The 24,267-nt window shown below is 44.5% G+C and overlaps 1 protein-coding gene across 2 annotated transcripts in view; it reads left to right on the top strand.

Moving 5' to 3' along the window:
• LOC147636837 (DNA gyrase subunit B, chloroplastic/mitochondrial-like) overlaps nt 1-19,280 on the top strand; it is a 148,903-nt gene extending 129,623 nt beyond the window's left edge. The window contains exons 12-21 of one of the 2 annotated variants that reach the window (XM_086800393.1): nt 10,918-11,016; nt 16,114-16,242; nt 17,179-17,293; nt 17,386-17,453; nt 17,840-17,953; nt 18,069-18,185; nt 18,472-18,525; nt 18,615-18,720; nt 18,813-18,943; nt 19,014-19,280. In XM_086800393.1, the coding sequence (XP_086656519.1) occupies nt 10,918-11,016; nt 16,114-16,242; nt 17,179-17,293; nt 17,386-17,453; nt 17,840-17,953; nt 18,069-18,185; nt 18,472-18,525; nt 18,615-18,720; nt 18,813-18,943; nt 19,014-19,082 (1,002 nt within the window). In that variant the 3' untranslated portion in view covers nt 19,083-19,280. The remainder of the gene's footprint in view (nt 1-10,917; nt 11,017-16,113; nt 16,243-17,178; nt 17,294-17,385; nt 17,454-17,839; nt 17,954-18,068; nt 18,186-18,471; nt 18,526-18,614; nt 18,721-18,812; nt 18,944-19,013) is intronic. The other variant, XM_086800394.1, reaches the window with a different exon arrangement.
• Nucleotides 19,281-24,267: the final 4,987 nt, after the last annotated feature.

Genomic DNA, 24,267 nt, shown 5'->3' with positions numbered 1-24,267 from the left:
CATGGAGTTTGAGGATCATAGATGCCTAGGATTGTTTCTAGTTGAGCTCAGGAGACACAAAGAGACCCTCTTGGCAGACAGTAGGCCAAGCCATGATGTACCTAGACAGAGGACCCTGACAAATTTCTTCGGCACCAGCACCAGCACCAGCAACCCAGCCCACACACCTCCTGATACCTCCTCCATTGGGCCATCAGGGCACCGACCACGCTCCCAGGGAGTCACCACTGATAAAGCAGTTATCTTATGTCGTGCTCATCGGCCACGCCCACCAGGATCCCGACCATGGCATCCTCACCATCGCCAGATCAAAGCCATTATTGCTTAGCATTGGAGGCGCCTACCTCGCTTCTACGACCTCTCCATTCTAGATAGCCCCATGGCGGAGATACTTGATCTAAGGAGAGGGCAACACTTCAACTGATCAGAATACATGGATCTACCTGGTATACATTTTTTAGTATTTTCCAGTATTTTCTACTCAGTATCATCTTGGAGTCTTACAGTTTTGTTCTTATAACTGTACGACAATCAGTTTATTGTACTTTTTAGTCTCATTTAGTTGTTCTCTTTGATGAGACACCAACTTCACATGTACTCTCAGTTTTGGTCTCATAGGCCACTATGGCCTCTTAGAGATGTTAATATATCATTTCATTTCATTTCTCTCTCTCTCAGAGGTATTTTTGCCTCTCCATCGCCTATGTATCACATATTACACCCCCATTATGGTACTGGTTGGAGCTAGACAGATCTGCATTGCATTCTTGTATACCCTGTGCATATAGGTTGCATAACGAGCCTCTAGCAGTAGTGCTCCATGCATCACACCCCCCCACTAGCTCAGTACTTTCATAGTTTATTTCATGTTCATTTTGTCCTTTTTTTCCTGGACATCCAGAAGACATTGACAGTTGTACATTGAATTTGTCTCATAGGTCGAGTTTGGCCTCTAGTAGACGTTAATACAGCTCTCTCTCTCTCTCTCTCTCTCTCTCTCTCTCTCTACATGGGCTCCACCAATCCATGATGATTCACAGTTGTATCCAAACACATGCACACTTTTTCTTTTCTTTTCTTTTCTTCCGATGACCGAAAGAACACAGTTGTATTATTTTTTGTCTCATAGGCCGACTTTGGCCTCTCGTAGACGTTAATATATCTTTCTTTCTTTCTTTCTTCTCTCTCTCTCTCTCTCTCTCTCTCTCTCTCTCTCTCTCTCTCTGAGAGACACTACTACGGACTCATACCACAGGGAGAGGTGGGCAACAGCTCCAGCTCACGGATTTCTCTCTCTCTCTCTCTCTCTCGCTACTACGGACTCATACCACAGGGAGAGGTGGGGAACAGCTCCAGCTCACGGATTTCTTCAAGAGATCTATCCCAGTGCCTACCCTGACACAAGAGGGGGTTACACTTCAGCTTGCTGCAGACCTCCGAGCCAGACGGAGACTGAGAGCACTAGGCTACCAGACTCCCAGACTACATCAGAGGGAGATCACAGAGATATGGGCTCGACATCAGCACCATATCCAGGAGCGGCTAACTCACTTACATTCACACCCGGAGATCATGCTCCGAGGTATTTTTGCCTCGCCATCGCCTCTGTATCACATATTACACCCCCGTTATGGTACTGGTTGGAGCTAGACAGATCTGCATTGCATTCTTGTATACCCTACGCATATAGGTTGCATACTGAGCCTCTAGCAATAGTGCTCCATCCATGACACCCCCCCACTACCTATGTACTTTCATAGTTTATTTCATGTTCATTTTGTCCTTTTGTTTTCTGGACATCCAAAAGACATTGACAATTGTACATTGATTCGTCTCATAGGTGGAGTTCGGCCTCTAGTAGACGTTAATACAGCTTTCTTTCTTTCTTTCTCTCACTACATATACAGATGCCCTGTATATTATGAGATCAAAGGGAGATACCACTGCTTGTTCAGAGAGGGTTTTGGCCCACTTAGCCGGGTGATGGAGTATCCTAATCAGAGATGCCTAGGCCTTTTCCTCCTTGAGCTACACCGACATAGAGAGAGGCTTCTACAGGTGCAGAGCCAAAGATCCTAGCCACAGATCACCAGCTTCTTCATGCCTCTCAACGAGCCACGTCCCCCTCCCCCTGTATCATCTACCTCCCGATGAGGGCTCACACTAAAGAGAGCCTCCCAGATCAATGTTGCCAGGAGACCGCAACTACTCGGACGCAGACCACCACTACTCCATCAGGCCCAATCTGCCCAAATCCAAGCACCATACCGCAGAGCTAAGGAGGAAAGTCCAGAAGCTACACCAAGGGACAACATATGTGAGAGTCCTCCTCACCCCATGGCCCATGTATGATGTACTACACCCCACCATCTCCACTAGGTGGAATTTGTTGGGGTAAAGCCATTATGCCCACCCTTATAGTGTGTACAAGCCCATAAGTTATAGTACATAGTACACTTAGTACTTTTAATGTACTAAGTGCACTATGTGTACTAGTGCAATATACATGTGTGATAGGGGAGTCACACACTCACACTTGATGAGCTGACTTATCCCCACAACTCTCTCTCTCTCTCTCTCTCCCTTGTTTCTCTGTGTATGTCTCCCACATGAACTCTAACCCTAATTAACTCTCCCATTCAACTGGTATCAGAGCTATGGTCATTCCCTCCCCTCCCTCTTCTCCTTGATGGCTGCACCCTGCTCTTCACACAGACATTAATCTGCTGAATTCTGAAGGTAGTCGCCTGCTGATTTCCATGCTGGTCATACCCTGATCTGGTCTTGCCGTACCTGCTGTGAGTACCTGATGTACTTTTGCACCCTACTCCTCACATAGCCTTGCTTTTGGTCGCCCTGTTCTGCCCTGCCAGCAGGCCCTGGCTGCCTAGCGTAGGCAGCCAACAGCCAACAAGCGTGGGCTGCTTAGCTGCTGTCCAACCAACAGCCACGCTGCTCAGCGCACAGCAGCAGCACAGCGCTGTCCAGCCAGCACACAGCTCGCAGCCAGACAAGCTTGTTGCTCATGTTTCAGAAGTTTGTTGCTCATGTTGAGAATCAAACTGGCAAAACACTGAAGGCTTTGCATACCGACAATGGTGGAGAGTATATGTCCAAACAGTTTCAAGACTTTTGTGATGCTAAAGGCATCAAGAGGGAGCTCTCTACTCCTTATGATCCTCCACAAAACGGGACAACAAAGAGGATGAACAGGACCATTCAGGAGAAGGTCCGTTCTATGTTGTCACATGCTGCGTTACCTCATGGTTTTTGGGCTGAAGCTGTCATGACAGCTGTTCATCTTATAAACAGGTCACCTAACACGAGGCTTGGTCGAAAAGTGCTAGAGGATGTATGGACAGGGAAGCCTCCGTCATACAAGCACTTGGGAGTGTTTGGTTGCGTTGCGTACGTGCACATACGCAGGGAAATGCGCACCAAACTTGATCCTAAGTCTCACAAATGCATATTCCTAGGATATGGTGACAAAGGTGAAATGGGGTATAGACTTTGGGATCCCGTGAATAGAAAGATCATACGCAGCAATGATGTCGCGCACCAAACTTGATCCTAAGTCTCACAAATGCATATTCCTAGGATATGGTGACAAAGGTGAAATAAGGTATAGACTTTGGGATCCCGTGAATAGAAAGATCATACGCAGCAATGATGTCATTTTTGATGAAACACGCATGTACAAGGAGCCTGCAAGGCAACAGGAGCCTAGCAGAGTCATCTTTGATGATGATGGACATCATGGACAACAACCAAGGGCTGTAAATCAGCCATTACAGCAGCAAAACCAGCCCTTAAATGGTGCTGAAAATGGTCCAAATGGACAGCCAGAAGTGGCAGAAGATATCCCTATGGATATCCCACAGTTAGAGGAGATACCGGGCATGATTTTTCAACCTTATGGCATGGAACAGGAGCCACCAGTAGGTGATATGCAGGCTGGACAACAACCTGCAATGATGGTCATTGGGTACGGAGGTCCACAAGACCCTCCAGAGCCCCTGACAGGTTTGTTCCAGGGGTTGACTACTTGATGTTCACTGACTGTGGGGAGCCCTCATGTTATAAGGAGGCTTTACAGAGGGCAGACAACGCTCTTTGGGAGCGTGCCATGAAGTCAGAGATGGATTCTCTGCACAAAAATGGAACATGGAAGTTGGTGCATTTGCCTACAGGCAAGAAGGTTTTGCCATGCAAGTGGGTTTACAGGCTCAAAGTTGCACCAGATGCAAAGCCAAGATACAAAGCCAGGTTAGTGGCTAAGGGCTTCAAGCAGGAATATGGTGTGGACTTTGATGAGATCTTCTCTCCAGTGGTCAAAATGACCACACTTAGAGCTGTATTAGCTTTGGTTGCTCATGATGATCTGGACTTGATTCAGATGAATGTGAAGACTGCTTTTCTTCACGGTGATCTCCATGAGGAGATATATATGCAACAGCCAGAGGGTTATGCAGTGAATGGAAAGGAGAAGCTTGTATGCAAGCTGAAAAAGAGTCTTTATGGGCTCAAACAGGCACCAAGGGAATAGTATCATAAATTTGATACATTCATGAAATCCCAGAAATTCAGGAGAAGTGACATAGATCGCTGCTTATACACCAAGAAAGCTTTGGATGGCAGTCTATTGATCCTCATCTTGTATGTTGATGATATGTTGATTGCCGGGAAATCTCGTAAGGAGATGGATGCCTTGAAGCAGAGGCTGCATCAAACCTTTGATATGAAGGATTTAGGTGATGTAAATCACATTTTGGGTATGCGGATACTTCGGGACAGAAATCAGCATGTGTTGTATTTGTCTCAGAAGGAATACATTGGCAAAGTTTTGCAGAGGTTCAATATGGACGGGGGGAAGAAAACTAGTACTCCTTTGCCTCCATATGTGAAACTCAGTGCTATGGATAGCCCACAGTCAGATAGTGGCAGGGCTGATATGGCCAAGATTCCGTATGCTTCAGCTTGTGGCAGTCTCATGTATGCCATGGTTGCTACTAGGCCGGACATTGCATTTGCAGTGGGAGTGGTTTCTAGATACATGGCCAACCCTGGCAAGAAGCATTGGGAAGCAGTGAAAGGTGTCATGAGATACCTGAAGGGCACACAGGATATGTGCATTTGCTTTGGCAAACAGGATGCATTAGTGCATGGTTACACGGATTCGGATTATGCCGGTCATCCAGATAACCGGAAGTCTACTACCGGTTATGTGTTTACATTCACAGGAGGTGCTGTGTCATGGATATCCAGGATGCAGAAGTGCACTGCCTTATCTACTACAGAGGCCGAGTATATTGCAGCCACAGAGGCTTGCAAGGAGGCATTATGGCTATCTCGGTTAGTGGTTGATTTGGGTTATACAGGGGATATTCCATTGTTGCATTGTGACAGTCAGAGTGCCATCCAGTTGGCCAAAGAACCCTGTCTTTCATGCAAAGACGAAGCATGTGGATGTGAAGTATCACTTCATCAGAGAGGTGATAGAGAACAAGCAAATTCAGCTTGTTAAGATTCATACGGATGACAACCCGGCTGATCTGTTGACAAAGAGTTTGCCTCCGGAGCGGTTTGCTCATTGCAGACACTTGATGGGCATTGGATGAGGCCAGTTTCAGCCTTGATATGGCCTTGTATATTATCATGTACATGCAGATTTTTCTTTTCCTTCATTTAAGGGCACCTTGCCTTTAAGTGGGAGGTTGTTGGGGTAAAGGCATTATGTCCACCCTTATAGTGTGTACAAGCCCATAAGTTATAGTACATAGTACACTTAGTACTTTTAATGTACTAAGTGCACTATGTGTACTAGTGCAATATACATGTGTGATAGGGGAGTCACACACTCACACTTGATGAGTTGACTTATCCCTACAACTCTCTCTCTCTCTCTCTCTCCCTTGTTTCTCTGTGTATGTCTCCCACATGAACTCTACCCCTAGTTAACTCTCCCATTCAACATTAGTAGTATACCACTTATCATGATTGTACATCTTTAGCATGCTAGACAGTGACTGCATAGTGAGCTGCATATGACTAGGATTAGCTTTTCATTTCAATTTTTCTTTCCATGATACTCAAGACATGGACTTGTTGTATACAGATTTGTCTCATATGCCAATGTGGCCTTCCGTAGACGTTAATATATCTTTTCTTTTTTCTTTCTTTCTCTCTCTTCTGTACATCTACATAGGGAAGTAAAAGAAGCCATCACTTATGCAAAAACAAGCCGTACATGCCCGTACCATCTACACCTACCTACTGTACACATGTGCCCTCTATCCTTACACCTATTTTATGTCCATACAACTTGTGCCAAGCTGCCCGTAGAGTCATACGGCTCACAGGGCCGTACAATACCTAGTGTGTGTGCTTCGATACATTTTTTCCATCATTGACTTCTTTTTGGTGACCTTTATCTTCAGATGTGATCGTGTCCACTGGTAATAGCATTTACTAGTTTTATTTATGCTCCACATCCAAGTGTTTGATTATTGTGGACTTATATTTCTTGGCTTGGGACACTCCAGCCTGTGTATGGGCCAATGCTTAGTGTCGATATTGTCAAAGAGAACCCTCCAAAAGAGACTCATCTTCCTAGGGTCTCTATCCCCCACAAGTGGCTTGGGCATCCCGTGATGCTTAAACACCTAGATCCTTATCGTATGTGAAACCTTTATGGTCTTCTTGACAGGCAAGAAGTGAGCTTGATTGTTAAACCTATCAATTCCACTTTTTGTTTATGTTATTAGCAAAAATTGGGAGGCAAGATTGAGCATGGAACTTGTCTTTAATTTCAGTCCGTGTGGTGATGTTGTTGCCGGAAAGCTTCTTGACTAACCACCAATGCCTGACGGTTCCTTTTATATACATTCCCACATGCTTGAGTTTAGATCTTTCTGAGAACTCTCCCTCTTTAAAAGCAATCTCAAATTGGGAGATGAAAGATAAGGCTTTGGAATATATTAATATATGTATTAACAAGGAATTCGTGAGATAGAAGGAATTCGTGAAATACAAATTTCACGGGCATTGAATGCCAGATTTCCAACGACACTTTATGTAATGAAAAAACTGTCTCACGTGTAAACTGATATCTCGGGTACCTAGGTAGATGAGCGGCTGGCCCATCTCTCGGGGATCTACCTACTAGTGTGAAACTCAAGTATGCATGATCGGTTGCTATGCCAATGGGCCTACTGGAAATCGTGAAACCCCGCACATCAGGTATCAATGAAGGAGATCCCATCAAGTAGTCCACTGTGCTCGCTCCCCCTCTAGAGTTCCAGTGTGTGAGAGCATCTGATCCTTGCCATCTCGATAAGAGATTGTATATGGCACTCCCGAGTGTGAGAAAATGCCTGCCATAATCTGTAATCTCCCCCTCATCCTGTGCTGATCTCTGCAACCCTACATCCTCTGCCGTGATCTCCCGGTATACAGCTCTGTCTGCTTTGTGCCTGTACGTGCATTAAAGTCTCCCAATAGTAATGTCTCCCATGCTAGTAAACCTCATGATATCATCATATAGTGGTATATAGGGCAACTCTCTTGATGGTGCAAATCTGGAGTGGGCTGGGGGAAAGTAGCATACCGCCACATATAGCTCGCGGAGCCCCTCTTTGCATATTCGGACCCACATGTACCTCGCATCTGCATCTCTATGTACCACATGTATTTTGTCACGAAGCTCCTCCCTGTAAAGTATTGCCACTCCTCCAGATCGTCTGGTGGCTGAGGGCGGAAAACTGATTCCCATCTATAACCCCGGGCGTCAGGAAGCCTCTTGTTTGTGCATTGATGGGACTCCGTATACATAGCAATATCAGTGTGTCGGAAAGTATTCTCAAAGTATCCTGCATGTGTTCTAAGGGTTCCGTTGCAATTCCACACCGTGAATCACAAGGTCTCATAGGCCGCGCACCGTCAAGCCACTTTTGCCTTACATGATTCCAAAGTGTGTTGCATTTCCTTCTCACCTGCAACCACTTTTGCCTTACATGATTCCAAAGTGTGTTGCATTTCTGTGATGTCTTTTTCGGTGTCAGCCATACATGTCTTCAAAGTGCCTTCATACGATGCAACTGTTGTGCAAATCTCTCGGAGCATGTCATCCTTCCATTTCTGCATCTCTTTTTTCATTTCCGGGTGCATCAAGGCTTGGGCTAATTTCATCTCAACCCGTACTTGGGCTTGCATTTCTCCCTTGAATTGGACATATATCTCTTCCTTAACTGTTTCGTATATCACTTTCCTTTGGGCATGCATCTGCTCGGTCCATTCCTTTTCAAGCTCCTGTCGCATGGTGTTCATCTCTATCCTTATGTGAAGCTGTAGCTCCTCGTAAGGGGCCTCAGAGGCGCACAGGTCATCTCAGCAGGCGCACAGAGAGAGAGCATGTCTTGGATCTGGAGCTGATGAGGTGATCACGGCCGATTTCTGGGGGGGGGGGGGGGGGGGTCGAGGGCGTCGGGCACGCTGGAGTGCAGAGGCTCGGTCTGGGGTAACTCCTCTTGGGCGAGGTAGGTCGAGAGCAGCTCGTGGAGGGTCCACGAGATCCACTATGTCGGTGTCGTCCACCTCCTAGGTCCGGAAGAAACTGGTGATGGTTGGCTAGCGAGGGAGGGGGCGGAGTGGCTGGGGCCGAGGCTCTCTCAAGGTGTCCCTGTGTCTGCGGAGCTTAAGCAGGAAGAGGCCGATGCAACGCTGGTCCTGGAAGTCAATGATCCTGGAGATTGGATTGAATCCCTCACGAAATAGATAGTGAAACCTCCTGCGGATCTCATAGTATACTAGGCTGTGGCATATGTAATGCTCCTCTGTCTCAACCTCTGTGTGGCATAGTCGGCATATCCTCTCCTCTTTTGGTCTCCGTATGAGCTTCCCGGCTCTAAAGATGCGCTCAGCTCTACCTGTCTCCCCTCTGAGGCGGTGGGATGAAACCCGTATCTGGCCAATCGCAATCCGCATGGCATGGGACATGTGAACACTCAAGTAGCCCGGCTGCTGGATGAATCCATCCTTTGTGAGTGTGAGGAAGTGATCTCTGTAGAAGTGCATCTTCGTGGGGAGCTCTAGAGGTGTGATCCATGTGCAATGTGTGTAGAGGCTGAGAAGATCTAACCGGATAACCCGGTTGGTATCCTCGTGAGACAGCCGGAGAAAAGGGGAGTCCAAACTGTACTGAAGGGGGGGTAGGCGGTCAATGGAGAGCCCATATACTGAGAACCAAGTGGAAACTAGTGCATATCATACTCCAGAGTGCCCCTCAAGTGTTAGCTATTTGGAGGACTCCACGGCAAGCCTCGGGTACCTGTGGGGATCCATGTGACTGATGCAATGGAGGTATGTGACTGTCTGGAAGAGTGCATCCACTACCATTGGGGCTGCAGCAAACTCTGCCTGGATTATACGGTGTGGGACTAATGGTTTGCTGTGGATCATACGGGAGAACATCATGACCTGGGACCTTTCAACTCGGTGCCAATCCTCATCGGATAAATCTGGCCCCAGAAGGCTTCTCCATACATCGAGGCTGGTGTGACCACTCACACTGACCACACACACTCTCATGTTTAAAACAAGGTTCAGTTTCTCTACTTTCCCCTCCGCCCCTTCACACTTATGATGACTGAGAAAATGCTCATCTAAGATCTACACCCCTTGACCAGGACTGAACAAGAAAAACTGGAATTATATGTACATGTGCAAAGGCATGTAATTGAACAAACTAAGAAGCTAGGAAAAAAGAAGTGCCCAAAACTCCATCCCCCAACAAACTGAGAAGCTAGGAAAAAAGAAGTGCCCAAAACCTCTTTATAGCCTCCAAAACATTGCGCTCCAGAATCCAATATCTATCAAGATCCATCACTTCAATACTTGGAAGTCATCACCTTTGCACTTTAACTTAAAAGAACCCAAGCAACTCCACAACCACAACCAACCACATACACTATCCATTTCCTCGGATGCACCTCAATTACTGCACTTGACTGAAGGAAAGTTTATGGATAGCCTGATGTGTGTCCTCCCTCAGTGAAAAAAGGTTTGATTACCATGGTTTGTTGGTGCATAATAGTTACAAGGTGTTATTGCAAAACATTTCAAGCATAGAAAAGAAAGCCTTCACTATGTGTCTTCGACCCGTTGACTATTGACATGTGTGTACATCTCTGGCCTTTGTATGAGAGTCCAATGGCATGAGGAGACGTCTCATTGAGAGTGGTGACTCTTTGAGCGTCAAATGACTTATGGGTGGGGTCCGTATGGACTATGAGCATTGCCTGTATGGATATCGGCAAGTATAGGATGTGTACTGTGACGGGTGATTTTCCAAGTCAATAAATGCATATGCCTATGACGGATGCCTGGACGTTATTTTCATTGTGAAACCGTCTTTCTGTGTGGACATTGTCTGGTTATTTTTGCTTCCAATGCATTGGGGGTGCCTTGGCACCTTATGGATGTGTGTGTGCAGCATATGCACTGTTCTTATGCGTTTTGCAGGTGGTAAATGTTCACACAAGTTATTTTCAGCTTATTTTCATGTATTACTAAGGTTTGTGTTGGCGGATACACATTACATTTAAACAAGGCTGCACATAAGCTGGACGATTTTTAAAACACAAGGGTTGAATTATGGCAGATGGATGGCCCTACATGTGTGGCATCTGGACACCTTGTTTTAGCATATAGATGCCCAGAAAAAGGGAAAGCCCTATCTCTTGAGAAAATGTCTTTTGTAAACGCACTTTGCATGCTCGTATGTTTAGGGTGCTAGAATCATTTATTTCTGTATAATAAAAGAGAAGAATTTCTGGCATCAGCATGTCTGACCGGTTTGTTGTTAGTGATAGATTTTGTAACAGAAATAATCTTTGTTCTGTTTTCGACACTCTTGTCCAGGAAAAGGATGAAAATCTTAGTGGTGAGCATGCCCGAGAGGGGTTGACTTGCATTGTGTCAGTCAAAGTTCCAAATCCAGAGTTTGAGGGTCAAACAAAGGTTATAACGCATCTCCTCCTGGTGACTGTTATTGTGCTACAAATTTTTAACTCAAGCCTATGATGCAGAACGAAATTGATTTCTCAATACACACAGTGAAATTTTTTATTTAATTTTGCTAGTTGCATTTTCTCTCAGAACGTTCAAGCACTTTGGGTTTTGTCTTTCTCAGTAAATCAAGAATACAAGCTATGGGGAAAAGGTCAAGGCATAGCTTGCAATCTCAATGCTGGTTTTTTATTTTGCGTCAGGAACTCCCATTGCTTTTCAGATGATGTGGATTTAAACATATCGTCCGATCTTGGTTTGGGAACATAATGCACTAGGAGAATATGCAAATGCATTTAGTGTGCATAGGAGAGAAGAAGTTACATTATATCTGGCTGCTGCTTGGGTATTGGGCACTTGCACATTGGAGAGATTTTACGATTAGTCTCGAGAGTTGTGCAAACAGTAGCAGAGGTTATTTGCTTGCTATGTGGTCTTTTGGGTTGTGATATACTCTCATGGGCTTCTCTTTATATTTTAATTTGATGCTTTTTTTTACTAGCATTATTGGAGCTAAGTAAAGATTCCCTATCATTGGAGCTTTATATTGATGATCAGGCTGTTTTTATCTAGAGCTCTGGACAGGAGGCTCTTATTGCTATTCTAGTGTATGCTGATGATGGGCTGATTTCCAAGAGTGTGCATTAGAGACCTTCTTTGAGTGGAAGTACCTATTTGACATAGAAAGGAGACCACAAGAAACGGTGGACTCTTGGCTGAATTGCTGAGGCTTTGCCCTAGTAAGGAATATCTTGCACAATTGAAGAGAGAACGTGTACAGGCCTGTTTTCAGTATTCACATACAAAGAATTTCATACAGAACACTGCATGACAGTGACTTGTTGCCATCCAATCCTTCCTTGAAGGTACTGCAGTCGAAGTGCGACTCTATTAGAGTCACAATTCGTGCGATCTTATTAGCCCAGATGAAAGTCCAGCATCAACTTCATGGCCCCAACATACACAGACTCAGGTGGAGGATATGTTACTTCGGGGGCCCTGAGGTACACACTCAGATGGATGATATCTTTCTTCAGGGCCCTGAGGCAGAGACTCAGGTGAAGGATACCTCATTTCAGGGCCTTAGGTACACAGACCAGGTGGAGGATTTATGGTGATTGAGACCATTTCTAGGTGAGACATGTGCCTTAACCATGGACGAGGTCCTTCAGCTCTCAGTACTTTATTACAAGAGGCAGTTGGAGCTCCAAAAATAGCACAGCTTGAGAAGGAGCCATGCTTCACCAGAAGTTTGGAAAGTACCCTCGTAAGTGCAGACACCTTTGATTCACTTGAAAGGTCTTGGGCTGGGTTTTGTAATCTTGCCCAAGCATGGCCAGATGAGGGTCTATGCACCATCTATGCTCATGGAAACCAAACGCCCTAACCGTCTGCAAGGTGCATCCCGCTAAAATCTTCCAAAGGGGGCTCTGCTCCGTCGAGTGTGCCATGTGGTCCAATAGAGAAGGTGAGGAAGACAGAGCTCTCAGCAGTGCCATGGACAGCCAAGGGTATGTCATGTCTGGTGAACACTCCCAACCACTATCGGGAAAAAGGGACCGGGGGGGGGGGGAATGGATGGTAGAGTCTATCTCAAGGCTAAGTTTGTCCCTGCTTCGTATTCTAGTGAGGCTCCTCTCTTGGGCCTCTGCGGGAAGCTGTCTGAAAAGAAGCCAATCTCCGAGTGACGGATGGGCCCCCAACATATGACCATTGGGTAAGTAGACCAGAGGGCCATATGAAGGACTGATGGAGGCACTCCTCTCCTCTTATGAAACTGGAGTGGACTGTTATGAGGTGGTCCGAAGCTTGCAAGACGTTGGCTACAAACGTGTCCACAAATGCAAGGCTAAGGCCACAAGTTCGCAAGGCTAGGGTCAGGGTCTGCCCGAAACGAGGGTGTGGGCAGAGTTCCAGGCTAGGAGAAAGTCCTTCTAGGGATCCCCACCCAGAAGAAGTCCATGAACTATCAGCTTGCCCAAGAGGGCGTGTTGTCTGAGAATAGAGGGGTCGATGATCACTTTCCACGACACCTTGGCCCGTGCAGGCCTCCCATTGCTACCAGCCCATAGAAAGTTGCGGGGCAACTGCTGAACCTGACCAATGCAAGCCTGGGAAGAGGCCCAACAAGAGGTGATGTACCACATAGTGGCGAGAAGAACCTGGTTCGCCACCACGACCTGGCCAGCTAAGGAAAGCCTGGCTGAACTCCAGTATATCAACTTCTTTCAAACGCTCAAAAGAAGAGGGGCTAACCGTTGCTCTGGGGGAATATCGATGCCAACCTGGCATCCAAGTTAATGAGCTGGAGTGCCGCTCGGGATCCACTGAAAAGCCTCAACTGGCCTCCGGCGATGACCCAACCCAGAATCCACACGACTTGTGCGCTGGATGCAGAGCAGAAGATCTCTATCGCATATCGGCGAGTATCCACTGAGAAGCCTCAACTAGCCTCCAAGGTGGGGCTGGCGGTGACCCAATCCAGAATCCACACGACTTGCACTAGTTGATTTGTGCGCCGGATGCACATCAGAAGATCTCTATCGCATATCGGAGATTCCCCTCATCTCTGGAGTAGTATGTAGCTGTGTCATCGGCAAACTCTGAGTCAAGCAGTGCCTCTTGCGAGCGGACGGGAAGACGCAACCCGTGTAACCCTGTCTCTTGTGCAGAGAGAAAAGCTCCTCAAGGCCTTGACAACAGGCCCTGCCGGACCAAGCGAGAAAGCATAAGTCTGTCACCTTTGGGTGGCCCCTTGAATGAGAACCATGCTGTGCGAATCCGAATATAGCCCAGAAACACCCTGCACCCACTCCCCAATTTGATTATTGGCACACAGATAGGTTTTTTTCAGGATCAGAGCATTCTGGACAACATCTTCACTCTAACCAGGTTGAGGCAGCAGGATTTGATAGATCTCCTTCTCGAATTTGAGAAAGCCTGTGACAAGGTGGACGGGTTCTTTCTGGAAGGGACGATGTGCCGGATGGGGAGGAAAGGCTGCAGTCGTCGGCTGATGAATTTTGCTAAGATTTTATATCTGGGCGCTAGGAGGGTGATGGGTCTCCACCGCCAAATCTCCAATCTGTCACCACCCTGCTTGGGAATCAAACGAATCAATCTCTCTGACAGCCTCTTTGGCATGGGTCCGTGGTCATAATGTCATTTAGGCAGCTTTGAAGCTGCCTTCCATGAGATCCCTGATGAAGAAATAAGGAAACATGAAGCCCATCCTCTCTAGGGCATTTGCACGTGGGAGTGCATGTAGAGACTCCGCAAGCTCCTTTGAAGTAAAGGGTGTCAGTAGGACAACCTGCTCATGTGCCTTCATCACCTGAGAGGATAGGGGGTACCCGTGAGAAGGAAATGGAAGAAATCCGTGGCATTGGCTTGCACTTGAGGGGGATCAACAACTATGGATCTATCTTGGCCTGGCAATCTGCAGATACCATCCCTCCTCCTATGTGGGCTCATCCCTCCTCCTATGTGGGCTTGTAATCTCAAAGAAATCTTTGATGATCCTGCCTCCCACCTAGGTCCAAAAGGAAACCCAAGCGTGGTATTTGTACTTCACCCTTTGCTCCTGAATGGAGCTAAGCTTTGCATGGGCTGCAGCCATCTGGGCCTCAATCTGCGGGCTATCTGAGGTACTCTCCTAAAGCCGCTGCAAGGAGGCAAGGCTCCGACGGATGTTCCTCTCTTGCTCTGTAAAGCCAGCCAGTATGCTCTGGGCAGCCTCTTGCAACGAACTGTTGATCTCTCTAAGGCTTATGTCCAAAGCCCCCATGGGTGAACCACTGTGGAAATCCAGACTCTCCCAAATCTCCTCAATCTTGCTGCAAATCTGAAGATCCTGAATGAGGCAATCTGGGATCTGGGTGCTCAAATGTCTGTCCTGCCTCCATGCCACCTCGTCCACAAGCCCACTCATCCTGTCTAATCTGGAAAGGTTGGGGCCTGTACCCTTCCCATTGGATCTCGAGAAGCACCGACTCCGAGGGTTGTGTCCGAACCCCAGTAAATGCCAAGGGTCCTGTCCCCTTAAAGCCAGAATCACTCCGCCTAGGCCGAGCACTCTGTGCTTGAAACTATGACTGTGCCACCTCTGAGTTTGTCCTCCGCCATCTCTAACATGTTGAAATCTCCACCCATGTACCACAAATTGGCCTGTGGGAAGGACCAACGGACCGTGGTCCAAAAAGTGGCTCTGCGTGCTGCGGTGTTCGGTGCATAGAGGTTTTGGAAGCTCACTCTGTCCTCGCCAATCGTAATGATTACCCGCTGAGCTGTCCCTATGACAATAGTGCCTGAAACGATCACTGCGGGTAAGAACTGCTCGCTAACGGAAATGCATACCCTGCCTTGGATCTTGGAGGGGCCAAAAGCATGGACCAAAAGGTGTGACTCCTGCCTTGAAGTTCCCACAATGGCGGTATGGCCCTCGCATAGAGGATACTCCTGGAGGAAGAGAATGTCAATGGGTCTGACAACTACGGCTTTGTGAAGCTCCTCTCTAAGGATCTCGTGCCTCTGAAAACACAGTGGTCCTCCCAAACCTTGAATGTTCCATGAGACAATCTGCATATATAAGAGTGGAGGCACAACTGTCAGAACTGCCCTCCACTCGAAGAGCCTTGGGTGTGGGTTTGGATGGAGAGCAATCACTGTCTGTCCTGGGGCGAGGCCTTGCTAGGTGGGCGTGAATCCTGCCCTCCATGTGGAGCCACTGTGTCCGGGCCTTGGAATATGCATACTCTGGGATCCATCTGTCACAAGGTATTTGTAGGACTACCACCAATGACTTTTTATGAGGCTACTGGATTTTATCCTGGAGTTTGGTCATATTTAATAGAAGTTCATTTTTCTTGAAAGAAGAAATGTAGGCAAGGGAGCAGGTTAGAATCATCTCTTTAATATGTGTAAAAGGCTCAATATAAAGTCTGGTTCACTGGTGTAGTTTGGTTTTGAAAAAATGTGCATTGCAATTTTCGGGAGTTCATTCCAAAATGTTCATACAGAAATAGAATGTTGGAAATGATGTATGTGCAGACTAGGCTAGGCAATCCAGAAGTCAGGAAAGTGGTTGAGCAGGCTGTGCAAGAGAACCTTACAGAATATTTGGAGTGCCATCCAGGGGAGCTGGAAGCAATCATGTCAAAATCGATCCAGGCTTTGAAGGTATCACTGAAACATCCAATTTTCTCTCTTTATGATGGTTAATTTTAGTGTTTATAACACATAATGTAACTATTGCAACTGGGCAATTAGATAGTGGCTTATATGGCCTTTGATTATACAAATACATGTAGTGTTCATGTTTTAACTTCACTTCCTGTGGTAAAACGAAACTCTATGGAACCTGACATGAAGCATGTGTCGGATGGATATTTTGACTCATTGCTTGCCTCTTGGGTGAAGCCAAATAAAATAAGGATATGGATCGCTGCTGTAGCACTAATGTTTCTACTGTATTCCACATTATGCTTATGGTAAAGAACTATACTTTATCCTTGCCTTCAAGGTAGAGAGTCCTGGGAGAACAATGGGCCCTTAGTATCTGGCATGTTGCATATCCAGGTCTGCGTCACCAGAATTACGTTTGGTAACTTCCTCTTTATTGCTTTTCACATGTGTCAAATGTGAAGTACCTGCTTTGTAGTTCTATATTCTTTGTTTAAAATCAAACGGAAGGTGCCTAAGGAGATTGTTGGAGGGGAATAGTAACAGATCCTATATCAGGTCTTCTGACCTGATTCACAAGCTATAACTGCCCTTGGTGTATATGTTCTTGCCTTTTTTTCACTTTGTCTAGTGTTCACCTATATCCATTTGTTTTGAACGGCCTCAATATATTGGTTTACCTAGATAAAGTGCATGGTAGTGATGTGAAAGTTCATGTTCTACTTTTACTCACTACTAATCGGGCACTGATATATCTCACTTTTCAAAGTAATAGTATATTAAGCCCAATATCTCCATGTCAAACCTTTGTAATGCTATGACAAGAAACAAGGGTGTGTTAATTTTGACATGCTACTAATCCTTTCAAGACTGACTCTTTTAAATTTGATCCCCACATCTTATCCTAGGGCTTCCTTATCTTTACTTCTTCAGGCAGCTATGGCAGCTAAAAATGCTAGAGAACTTGTCAGAAGGAAAAGTATTTTGAAGTCTTCAACGCTCCCTGGGAAGCTGGCTGATTGTAGCTGCAACAATCCAAGAGATGCAGGTTTGTAATTCACCTTGGATGTAGGTATTGAAGTATGGTGTTGTAACTTTTAACTTTTCATCAAGAGTCATCAGAAGAAGAATTATTTGCAGAGATTTTTATCGTGGAGGGAGACTCTGCTGGTGGAAGTGCCAAGCAAGGGAGAGATAGACATTTTCAGGTTGTTTTATCACTTCACCTTTCTTGAAAGGGAGCAATGAAATGGTAATGTTGTGTGTGTGCATGCGCACCCTCGCTTGCATCCCCCCCCCCCCCCCCCCCCCCGCGCCCCCACCCACACACCCACCCACACACACACACACACACAAATCATTGTACATTCCACCTCCGTGTAGCTGAGTGGTTAGGGGCTCAAAGTCCCAACGCAGAGGTCGTGGGTTCGACCCCCCGAGACATGTTGAATAAATGTGACGGGCTAAAAAGAAAACTGCTCTCGAGAAACTGCTTTTCTTTTTACCAATGATCTTTCTTGGAAGGTAAAAAAAGACAAGTGGAGTGGAAACGTGTACATGCGTTCAATATTTATGTTTGATATTGTTTTGTCAGGCTGTTCTTCCACTAAGGGGAAAGATATTAAATACAGAACGCAAAGATGAAGCGTCTATGTACAAGAATACAGAAATCCAGAGTCTAATAACTGGCCTAGGGCTTGGAATGAAAGTGAGTATTTGAGCTTTTACATGAGACTTTACAATGTTTTGTGGTAGTGTCAATCCCACTGAGTTTTCTCAATGTCAATCTTGTCCATTGATAATATGCCTGTTCAAATGTGAAGGGTGAAGATTTTAGCAAGGATGCACTGCGCTACCACAAAATTATTATTCTGACAGATGCAGATGTTGATGGTGCACACATCCGGACTCTATTGTTGACTTTTTTCTTTAGATATCAGGTTTGCAGAAGTCCCAAGTTTAGATCCCATTCTGGTTGTGTTAGAGAAGTAGAAACTTGTTTATGCTGATCAAAGATTCATTCTTAGTGGACTTGCCATGCTGGGACCCTGGGGTCGATAAATTGGGAGATCTTTTATTATAAGTAGTTTATTTAAAGGATATTTCTTTGTAAAAAACAACAATGCTTTTTTTAGCTTTAGATTTAGGTTTGTTTCATACACTGCTTTAAAATGTGAAGTATCCAGATTCAGTCATTTAACTTTCAAGAACAAAATTGTTGAGCAGAGAGCCCTTTTCGAAGAAGGTTGCATTTATGTCGGTGTACCACCGCTTTACAAGGTAGCAAGAAATATTTGCATGATCATAATCACGCAGGACTCAGTCTCCTCTCTCTTGCAATGGTCTAACTGCTGAAGAACACTTCACAGGTAGAAAGAGGAAAGCAACTACATTATTGCTACAATGAGAATGACTTGGAGAGACTGAGGAAGGGCTTCCCTGCAAATGCATCTTTCAACATTCAAAGGTTTAAAGGTGATTATTACATTAGGCCTTGATTTGTTGTTGGACGCGAAGCATCAGATAGTGCTCACTCATTTTCATTTACTTTCTACCGTTCTATATAGGCTTGGGAGAGATGATGCCTTTGCAACTTTGGGAGACCACAATGGATCCGACTAGAAGGCTGCTAAAGCAATTGACTGTTGAAGATGCTGCAGAGGCCAATTTAATATTTTCAACGTTAATGGGTGAAAAGGTAACAAAATACATTTGATGAAGGCTGTCCCAGATGGAGGTAATGAAATTTATTCATGATGTTTTGGCAGGTGGATATGCGTAAGGAGCTCATTCTAAATTTTGCATCCCAAGTAAGTCCGCAGAGCCTAGATTTATGATCAATGGTAACACACGGAGTTGGGACCTGTGAAGATAGGAAATAAATCTTCCTGTTCGTTATAGAGATGATATACATGCTCCTGTCAAATTACATGTATTACATTTTGACGTTAGATGATATCCTGAGATGTAAGTGTGTGGTTTGGGTTAATTCAGGCTTTTGGAGCCTTTAATTAATACATCATGCCTCTTTTTCATGTACTACAGCAGAAATGTGCTAGTATACTAACATTCAAGAGGTTTTTGAAAATGCGATGGTGTCCACGTAGTAAACTTTAAAAAAGAAGCTAAAATGTAATGCTGAATCAAGCAGTGGAGGAAGCGGTTTCTTTTTCTAGTGTTTTTTTAAATGGGGTGGCACAGGGAACGCATGGCATCGAATAGCTTTATCGATTTTGTGTTGAACATTCTCCATGCGAGTGCTTGGATAGTGTTTGCTTGTTTGTTTGGGCATGATGATTGGTCTGCCAATAATTTTAGGGTGCTTCAATGATTATCTTGGTAAATTGAGAGGCAATGGCCTTGGGGTGAACATCATCACCTCAGAAAATGATGGGGCGACCCATTTCACAGTGGAGGAATGCTGTCCCCTCACGTCAAGGTTTGTGGGAAGCTTGAGGATTTGTAGTTGCTATACAAATTTTCCAGCCTAAAAATGACTTTCAAATTAATGTGAGATTTTGAAGGTGATAATGATTGCCGTACAAATAATAATTGGACATGTCAGATTCGATCAAGGTTTTTTTTTTTTTTTTTTTTTTTGGGATGGGAAAACCCAATCAGATAGGTTCCAATTTCTTTTTGAAAGACCTTGATGTACTTTTAAAGCTATACAAGTTTCCTCTTTAAAGGACTCCTTAATTCGAGTTGAAACATAAGAGTTGCAAGCTAATGGAGCACGAAGACTTTGTGATGGACGTTGTGGGAATGCATCAATAACAAAGATATGGTATTCCGTGTATCGATATACATTATTTTCACTAGGTCTATAATAAAATAGAGTGCCCCCTAGTGTTCCGGGGCACGGAACCACAGGAGAGGGAGTTGCCCATCATATGGCTCACTCACTCAACTTACTTCAGTTGTTAGTTTTGAATCGTGTAGGTTCAGGTAACTTCGTTGGCTTTATGAACAAAAGAGAACTTCATTGGCTTTATGAACAAAAGAGTGGAACAACAACAAGTGCTTTTTCAGTGATGCCCATAGGGTCTCGAGGTACCTCATTCTCGAGGACTTATTTTCCTCTCCCGTCGGAGGGAGCATGGGCGTTGCCACTCGGTAGCACCTTAGAGGCGTGCTCTCATGGACTCTTGTGAGTGCCAACACTCCATCTGGAAGGCTTCACTGTTTGCCTAGTTGGTCTTTGATTGTTGTGTTACTTGGCTTCCACTCCTCTAGCTCCTCCACACAGCGTCCCTTCGCATTTCTAGCTAGCATGTTTGTTGTGCTCAAATGGCTACTATGTTTTCACATGAAATGAATGCCTCTCTGTTCACGTGTCTTCTTGGCTCTTTTGCATGGAGATGGCATAGTGTGCTCCTTATATTATGCCCAGTTAAATTCATGGTGCCCACATTGTGGCATTTTCTTTGTTTGTGTGTCCACCTAACTCATTAGTGTCCACATGGTGCCATCTAGACCATTCATCTAACCACAAGGCACAATTAACTATACTTGCGTTTCGTTGTCACACCTAGAATCTTGTTGGTGTTCCTCCATGTGACAATTTGGCGATCATACCATTATAATCTCCAGAACAAGGAGGCGCATTATACTCCCCCATTGTTATTTGCACCTAGCACACATTCCAACATTTGTTTAGAGTCAAGTTTATCTACTTGAGTGTGACCTACTTGGATAAAATTTACTTCATTTAATTTGGTTGTTGAATAAATGGCTTTTAACAAATTTGTGTTTCTATGTGGGCATTGGTCTTTTACAAAAGTGGAAAACTTTTTCAAAGTGAAAGGCTTGTGGATATTAAAATGTTTGACAATTGCTATAAAAGAAATTTTACTAGTAGGTTTAAAAGGATTAGAATCTTTTGATCACTATCTAGAAGAGCTGAGATAACGTTAGCTTAAAATTCCAACATTAGATTCAAGATTGGCATAAGTTGATGGAAAACGATTGAGAAGGATTAGTATGGTTCATGATCGACTAGAACTAATGTTAGCTTATTGTTGTAGAAGGCATCTAGATGTATTTATATGACTAGCAAGAGTTTCTAAAGGCTTCCATTCCAAAGAAGAAACTTGTACTTTGAGAAATGCTTTTCTTTTGTGGTCTTTGTACTAAAAAAATTGTTGAAGTTGCAGCACACTTCTTTATATATTTTGTCGAGGTCCACAAGGATGACAAAAGCTCTTCTGAATGTCTTTATTTTGTTTGTCGTTGATGACTCGCCACCAAATGCCTTTTCCATCAAATGTAGTCGAGTTTGCATTCGTCGTGCGAGCGTGGAAGTTATTGTCAATTAACTTTCAATTATAAGTAATATTACCATAAGTTGAAAAAGGCGATCTTGAATACCGTTGGATTCTTGGATAATTTTGTTGCATAGAAACACCTTCTAGCAAATATAAACAAGGCATGAAATAACCCTGTGAAGAGACCTTAGAGTGAGGTGCTTTACTTACGCATTAATTCGAGACGAATCACGACTGCCAGTCATGGAGACTATCAAGTTTTGTAGACCATACTTCAAATTGAGATGTGATCAATTCAAGTGTTGCTCAAGAATTGCAACATGCCAAAATCCCTTGTGCAAGTGGTGAAACATTTTAGTGAATGTTGGGATTTATTAAATTCTCCATCTGTCCATTTGACCCGTGAACAAATGTTGGATAATCTTCTAGAGCCAAGGGAGCTTCCCATTAACAAGCTTCTCACCTACTTTGAATGTGGCATTTTCCATGTGGATGATATAAACTGCTTTGATGTAGTATGAGGTAATTATGTGTACCATACGCCACCAACCACCCTTGTGTCTTGAACCAATCAAAGGTGTGTATTCTCCTTTCGAAGGTTGCATGTAATGAAGGGAGATTGTTTGACTAAAAGAGATCTAACATTTCGTCCGGATCATCCAAAATGATGGCGTCTGGTAGCACTATACACTAGGATCTAAAGTTCAGTTCTATAGGGTGCATTGTATAAGTATATATGGCTGTATAATCAATAAGATATAAGTATGAAAGATATTCATTATGATAGTTGGGTCAAAAACCCTATATATATTTTGTTATATGAAAGATATCCATTATGATAGTTGGGTCAACATCTCTAACTATATTTGGTTGCGTCTGAGGGCAAGTCCCACATTACCTGGGCTATTCCGGAAGTACTTGGTTGTTGTTGTGCCCAGCTCATAGGTCTTCCGAGATAATGCCCTGTGAGATTGGAGACGATGAAACTAATAACAAAAGCGTTTCTTTGCTCCAGTCTCACAACAAGCTTGCTCACTTCTGACCCCTTAACTAACATCAATGCTCTATTGTAACAAAGAATTGTAACAAAGACAGGATTAGTCCTATAAAATGTACAAAGGAGTTGCCTATAGAGAAGCCAGTTTTGTGACGCTTGCTCGATGATTTGTTTCATTTTGTCATCAAGTGCTAGCACTTGTGGCTTCATTCTTTGTTTGAGCTAAATCTCCAACTCTACAATCCTGGCATCTTTTGCCTTGAACACAACAGTGACTCATTTCTTCACGAGTGGCCCATTGCCGTTTGTAGCTCTGCATATTTTGCATTCAAAGTTGTAGCCTCCTCTAATATAGCATCTCCCAATTTCTTCGTTGCTTGTTCAAGATTTTCTCTTAATGAGGTGGCTTCCTTTTGGACTGTCCTCATGCTTTCGGTTAGATGAGCGACCACTTGTTGATGCGTTTGAAGTGTTAATTCCATGTCGTGTTTTTTTTGCTTGGATTTCATCTCGGAGAGCTCGGATGCCCTGGGCATGAGCCTTTCTTACGTCTTCCTTATCAGCTTCAAACTTTTCCTTGTTGAGGATGGACTCTTAGAGTCTAACCTCCTCGACCTTTATTTTCTTTGAATAATTGTAAATATTCCTTTGCTTGCTTTCTTGTGCTTGCATAAGATTGCATAAGATCTAGCTTCCCCTCTGTAAGCTAGAGTTGTTGCTCATCGTGAGCTCAATACTTGTGCTTACTCTTGGGTTTTGCCAAAGCAATGAGGGTGGTAGATCTCCCCATTCTTATTGTTCCTCCTTTGCTTTTGATGACCTTAGTGGTGTACCTCTTGGATCAAAATGGTTTGGCCTCCTTTCAGTTTTCTGCATGCACCATTTCTCAGCCTTTTCCAACGCCATTTGTTCTAGGATCTCTTTTGTTTTTTGCAATCATCACACTTGGCTCCCCCATATAGTAGCCTTTAATGCCTTCTTACCAAAATTTTCAAGGCTTTTGCAGGCTCATCTTCTTGTGTTGGGAGAGTTGTCCCTATAATATGGCTTAAGACGTTTGTAAACTGGTGTTCGCTATGGTACTTCTATGGGCTTGGAGGTAGGTATTCATCTCTTTGTAGATGTAATATGCCCTATCATCTATCAGATTCAGGTGTATCTTTTGTATTAAGAGGTGAAAAATGCGGTTGTATGTGTCCAGTTTAAGGGCTCTGCTTGTCTTTTCATCTGCTTGAGCCTTGCCTTGATTCTTTGCTTGGTCCCATTTGGTAGGGTCACTTCTCCAGTCTTAGTCATAGAACTTTACAAACTCTGCACCACATAGTGTTGGGTTGATGATCTTTGGTAGCTCATTAATGCAATTGTCCATGTTGATTGACTTTAACTTGGCCTTGACTTCTAAGTTTTCTTAGGAAGAGGAGGCATTTGAGGGAGTGCTGTTGGAAGGGTAGACGTCAACTCTGCCATGTGGCAAGGGGCCATATCCCATATGTGAAGTAAAATGTTAGCCACTAAAGTATAAAGGAAAAAAAAGATTCACACGCTTGGCTATATTCCCCCACATTTTATGTGGAGGGAGGGGATACGAGGTGGGGGGAGCCGGTGTTGTTGTGGTGGGCATTGATGTGGCTTCTTGAGTCTTTATGTGCCTTGTCTGTCTGACCCAATAGTGGTATCAGAGCATAGGGGGGTCGGTGATCCCTCCGTTGATGGATCTATTGTGTTGTGTGTCACCTAAACAAGTGTTGGTATGCCGGG

Source organism: Cibotium barometz, chromosome 7, assembly GCF_041138505.1.
Source record: "Cibotium barometz isolate CiBa-2024 chromosome 7, ASM4113850v1, whole genome shotgun sequence".
In the NCBI taxonomy this organism is placed as follows: Eukaryota; Viridiplantae; Streptophyta; class Polypodiopsida; order Cyatheales; family Cibotiaceae; genus Cibotium; species Cibotium barometz.
Note: the sequence above shows the minus strand (reverse complement) of the source record. Positions and strands in the feature narration are given on the sequence as shown.